This window comes from Cibotium barometz, chromosome 49, assembly GCF_041138505.1.
Source record: "Cibotium barometz isolate CiBa-2024 chromosome 49, ASM4113850v1, whole genome shotgun sequence".
Classification (NCBI taxonomy): Eukaryota; Viridiplantae; Streptophyta; class Polypodiopsida; order Cyatheales; family Cibotiaceae; genus Cibotium; species Cibotium barometz.
This window is the reverse complement of record NC_141094.1, coordinates 30,657,392-30,663,194: the sequence shown is the minus strand read 5'-3', so window position 1 is coordinate 30,663,194 and position 5,803 is coordinate 30,657,392. Positions and strand designations below refer to the sequence as shown.

The 5,803-nt window shown below is 44.7% G+C and overlaps 1 protein-coding gene across 1 annotated transcript; it reads right to left on the bottom strand.

Annotated features, from left to right (window-relative positions):
• Positions 1–2,033: 2,033 nt before the first annotated feature.
• On the bottom strand, positions 2,034–5,592 carry LOC147610482 (cationic amino acid transporter 1-like). The gene is made up of 2 exons (XM_086786096.1): positions 4,946–5,592; positions 2,034–3,634 (listed from the first exon to the last, which is right to left on the bottom strand). The coding sequence occupies exons 1-2, from the start codon at positions 5,346–5,348 to the stop codon at positions 2,238–2,240; spliced, it is 1,800 nt and encodes a 599-aa protein (XP_086642222.1). The 5' UTR covers positions 5,349–5,592; the 3' UTR covers positions 2,034–2,237.
• Positions 5,593–5,803: the final 211 nt, after the last annotated feature.

Sequence of the window (5,803 nt, the reverse complement as noted above, 5' to 3'; positions counted from 1 at the left end):
TTGGTAAGTAGGGAGGAGAGATTTTCTTTGATTTAGGTTCAAAGATAGATTTGATAAGTCAAATTTTCCTGGAAAAGTGTAACCCCCTATGCAACCAAAGCCCTAAATGTAGAAAACACCATGAGAAACCATGAACACACTGAATCCCCCCTTGAGCCATCTAGAAGCTCTAGAAGTTCGCCCACACTATATCCAACCCCGAGATTTCCTGAGAGATGGTGAGAATCAATAAAAGGCTAGAACCAGGACCAGTTATTAGACAATTTTTTGGCCAGAATGAAAAGTAGTCATCGGGCTGTAGCTCAGTTGTTAAGGTGTTTCGTTGTCAAAACCCAGGTTATGGGTTCGAACCCTGCTGGCTACCCCGATTGATGCCTTACCCTTGTGTACCGATTGAAGCTTGCCCCTGCTTTGTGGGATAAGGGGGTCCCATGGGTACTAAGCCCGCTTCCTAACGCCCAACTTTTGAAAAAAAAAAAAGTAGTCATAACTTTCTTGTTAGACGGGGTCTAGATTATAGGTTTAGGACGTGCCTTTGGCAAAAAAAAAAAAAAAGTGTCATATAAAGTAGTTTATTAATTTAAGTATTGGTGTAATTTGGGTGCACTTGCTTGACGAGCTTCTCTTTCGGCATGTAGTCTCTTTGAATGCACAAATCGCAGGATATGCCCAACAAGGGCATGGTGAGGGTTTCGAACTCATGCAATGCGAATACCTCTCACCCAACACAGTCACTTTTCCCTGCATCTTGAAAGCCTATGGCCCAAAGCCTGGAACATATGCAAAAAGGAGCTCTCCTTCATTGGCAACCTAAGGAGATTTGGGGGAATTCTCCACCTGGACTCAGTCTCGTCCTCCTTAGTCCCAAATAAATGTATTAGAGAAGTATATATCCATGCCCCCAAGCTTTTTCAAAAAAGGTATTCGATGCTGGGGTGACTTATCGTGCATGGATAAGCAAAGATGGTTACAACCAAGTTAAATTCTGAATGGACAAAAGGGATGAGAAGCTGAGTTCAAAGTCTGATTGAGCTTTGGGACCTCGACATCGCCTCGATGTTACAGGGCCAAGGACCTTTTCTAATTAAAGCCTTTTCGTGTGGAAAACCTAGTGCAACTCATCTCTCATTTGCCCTACCAAGGCCCTACTTTGGATTGCAATCTGAATGATAGATGGCACATATTGTGGGTTTGTAGATAATGGGACTACTCTTAGGAGTGCTAGCTTGGGTGTTCCACAGCAATGTGGAACATCATTAGAGTTGAATACATATGGATTGTGTGGCTAGGCACAAATGCATGGATTTTTAACAAATAAAAAATTAACATATTCCAGTGTCTAAGCAGAGACTTGTCTATGCAAGTAAGTAGGCTTCAAGATCTGCAAAGCTCAATACACTATGCATGACGCGGATGAAATGATTGAATTGGGGAGAGCCAGGGCTGAGTTTCAAAATCAGATCAGAACCAGCAAGACCGCCTTGAGAAGGATTTATCTAGAATGGAGGTTTGTTGGTTGTGCCCAACTCAAGTTGTTTTCATGCACAAGTTTTTACTTTTTTGGTCAAAAAGCATGATGTGATGGTTTGAACTTTCCTTCGGTTCTATATTTTAATGTAATCGCCCTTTTGCTAAAAAGGAGGAGGAAAGAAAGCTCAAAATAGGCAATAACCCACTAGCATTTCTTCGGTGACAAGGAGCACATTCCCATACGTCAAAAAAGAAGGTTGTGTGATAACTCATGACCATGGTGCCATCCTCAAGGTCTCGGTAGGGCAAAGGCCATCTACCCACCATTGACTGCTGCCCGCACATGCTCTCTCTCTCTCTCTCTCTCTCTCTCTCTCTCTCACGCACACACACACGACATTATGACATCATAGCAAAGCCGGCTTGTCTGGTTTAATGACCGATTTTATCAGTCCCCCAGCCACACATTAGAGAGAGAGAGAGAGAGAGAGAGAGATGAGAGAGAGAGAGACGAAGTATATAGTGCAAATATTTTTGCCTATGGCACATTATGAACAATCCTGTAAGTCTAAATAATCTTCTAAAACAATTTCAGATCCACGAGGCTCGTGTTACATGTATCTCAACTGACTCTCAGGTTTTTGTTCTCTAAACATGTACTATATGGCTTTTCCTGCACTAAGAGAACTTTCATGTCACTAACAGGTACTATAGGGCTTTCTTTGCAGAATTATAACTTTTATTTCACTAATAGGTACTTCCCTTCTCTATGTACTTCCAGCCTGTGCTCCATTTTCAAGTACTATATTGCCCTGATTTTGAGGCTTCATTTCCAGTGCCCTGCCTTCCTCACTTGAATTGTCTTTCGTGTCAACTGCAGTGTCATAGGAGGCGTGCAATCCAAAAAGGAAGTAGTACACAAGTATCAACAGTGTCCACACACCAAACCTTGCAAAGGATAACTTGTCAATTGACCCCAACAAGAAAATATTCATTGCAATGGAAAGGGATGGAATCCATGGCACAAAAGGAGTGCCCCATATTTGTGGCTGTCGAGCTTTGGGGACAAATATAGCCAGACCCAGAGTTGCCAAAAACCAGATGGGTAAGGTGATCACATAACCTATCCATCCATCACTCACAGCCCAGTAGTATGCAGTAGCTCCTGCAGAGAGAAGGATTATGATGATGCAGAACTGAAACTGCCGGAGTTCTCTGACAGTGGTCTGTCCTGATACATAATAGCGCCTCACAAGGAGCGCTACAGACACCAACATGAAGATGAAGAGTGTACTGATAGAAAGCAGATTGGCTAGAACATCAAGGCTGCTGAAGAAAGCAACAACAGCACTGGCAGAAAACATAACTGCTGTAGCTCGTATAGGAGTCCCTGTTCTCTCATTCACTTGAGCAAACCATGGGGGGATCATATGGGTCCGAGCAATGTGTGTTAGATATCGAGCTTGACCCACCGCACTCACTAGTAAAACTGTAGTCATGCCTTTCAGAGCACCCAGGGCTACCACAAACCGAGCCCAATTCCACCCTGCTCGTGCTGCAAAGGCTAGAGAGAAAGGAGCATTGGGATCAATATCAGTGTATTTCTGCATCATTGATAATGTCAAAGCCATGAGACAATACAGGACTGTGGTGATTATCATTGAGCCCAGCAGTCCGATGGGAATGTCTCTTCCGGGGTCTTTTGTTTCTTCAGCCATAGTTGCCACAGCATCAAACCCAAGGTATGCAAAGAAAAGCACTGATGCTGCCTTGAAGATACCTCGCACCCCAAATGGTAGGAAAGGCTTCAAGTTTGAAGGCTGGGCTTGAACTAGCCCAGCAATTATGACAAACAAAATAATGCCCATGTTTGCAATCGATGCTACTGAGTTCAGCAGAGAGGTAGCACGTGTGCTCCAAGTTGCAACAAGGCCTGTGATGATCAGAGCTACCACGGCAATAGGGTCAAGAAGGTTGAAATTGGCTGCCAAATTTGTCTTTATGCGAAAATCATCTGAGGCGTGGTTGCATAGAGTAGCAAAGTAGGAGCTCCAAGATCTTGCTACAGCAGCTCCACCTATCACATATTCTAGTATGATGTTTCCAGCAGCAATAAATGCAATAAAATCCCCCAGTTCAACACGCAGATACGCAAATGAACCTCCTGTTAAGATGAAAGTAAAGAGTTGGATCCACATGTAGCATAGTAAAAAAACATTAAAACCTACAATCTTTGGTAAAATTTAAGCACCAATTCAAGGAAGAAAAGGAAAAAGACAGACATTTACGGGTGCTGCATATATACACCAAGCAATATAGGCACCAATTCAAGGACGAAAAGACAAAAGACAAGAGTGAAGGGATACACAGTTACAAGGCATTCATAAACGTAAAAGATTGGGGCAACAAGATTACATCAACTAGCAACATGGCACAATTTGGTAACGTGTGCATGGCAAAACTAAAAAACCTTCTGCTGTTCAACATCTCAAACATGCAAATGAGCATCAAAGGCAATGCACACAGGTTGTGAATCCTATTTATTTTCTAATTGAAGAATTTCCTAGGAAGGCTTTGTCTGTGCAAACCTGATGGAAAACCATGTAGGAAAAATTGGGACTTCCCGTGTTAATGTGGGAAAAAATAGGCACTAAAATGGCAAATTTGGTCTTTGCTCATGTCCATCCCACATGTTTTTTCATCAGGTTTGCAGACCTAAACTTCGCTCCCACCATTAAAATTCCCTCATTCAAAGGTAAAATAAATCATAGTTATAGGAAACGGCCGAAAATGCTGGGCTACCTGTCACATGCATTAGCCCTCTAATGCATGTGCCATGACTACTGAGGCTTACAGGGCAGACTAGGTGAGTGTTAGCTGCTTGTGAGCCATAGGAACAAGGCCCTTGATTGTACAAACATGTAGAGATGCAATAGGATAGCAGTCATTAAGAGCTCACTTGTCACTTGTGATGGGAGTTTTAACTGTCTAGCTACCTGTCACATGCATTAGCACTCGAATGCATGTGCCATGACTACAGAGGCTTACAGGGCAGACTAGGTGAATGTTAGCTACTTGAAAGCCATAGGGACAAGGCCCTTGAGTGCACAGACAGGCAGAGATGCACTAGGGTAGCAGTATAAGAGCCTACTTGTCACTTGTGATGGGAGTTTTCATTGCCTGGAGGCAAAGGCCTGTAAGAATGTACCAAAAGAGCACGGAATGGACAGCAAAGTTGGAGCCAGAGAAATCATCAGCAGTTTGGGCATTTCTTGTGCTTCGGGGTAGATCATTCATGGTGCAGATTATAAGAACACATCCATCCATCTAATTATCTGATTCTTCTTGCCATTTATATAATGTGTATTTGTAGAACATACACACAGACACACACACACACACATATAAATGTGTACGTACATATGCTCTCTCTCTCTCCCTCTCTCTCTCGACTAGCTTGTGAAAGAAAGCTTACCAGCAACAGGGATTTCTATGGCGAACTCAGTGTAGCAGAAAACAGACAGCATGGCGGAGATGCCTGCAGCAACATAGGAGAGGATGACCGCAGGGCCTACATCTTCATGTGCTTCTTGACCGGTGAGGACGAAGATTCCGGCTCCAATAATGGCGCCGATTCCGAACCACATGAGGTCCCACCAGTTGAGCGTCTTCTTCATGGCATGCTGGCTACGGTGGGTCATGCCGTGCGTCTCCATGAAGTCGGAGGACCTAGCGCACAGCCGGTCCCGGAAGCGGCTGGGCGTGGCGGCGATGGCGCCACGGTATGCTCCCCAGCTCTGGAAGGACGCCTCCGGCAGAAAGTCCTCCTTACGGGGAAGGAAACGCGGCCGTCTACGGGACTCCGTGACCATAGCCATGGGGAAATTCTGCAACAGAGAGAGAGAGAGAGAGAGAGAGAGAGAGAGAGAGAGAGAGCACACTGCTGCTGGGCTGCTCGGAGAACGGCTGAGCGGTAAACGCGTCGGCCCGTGCAGATGAATGCAGCGATCAGCCAAGAAGGAGGAGGAGGTCTCGGCGTGAGCTGTGCAGAAGCTAGGGTTAGGGTTCGGAAAAGGTAGAGTTAGGGATTCGACGCGGTTCCAGTACAGAGGCTGCAATGCAGCTCGAGGACGACCACCGTCTTGGCCACCTATTTATACTATTTCTGAAGTTTGAAGTCAAAATGGTATCTACTTCCAAGTCCCTTCAAAATACTTTCGAAAAGTCAAAAGTCTTCCCACTTCCTTCCGACCCTTTTCATACCCCTTGATGTTGCCCAATGTCACGTCCCCAAGCTTCAGGAAAAGCTAAGGTTTAGCTTAGGCTAGACTTT

What these genes read in the sequence shown, in the direction of transcription:
- LOC147610482 (XM_086786096.1), bottom strand. Translation starts at nt 5,348, where the DNA reads ATGGCTATGGTCACGGAGTCCCGTAGACGGCCGCGTTTCCTTCCCCGT. An exon ending in CATAGAAATCCCTGTTGCTG is followed by an intron (nt 3,635 to 4,945) that starts GTAAGCTTTCTT and finishes TCATCTTAACAG; the next exon opens with GAGGTTCATTTGCGTATCTG.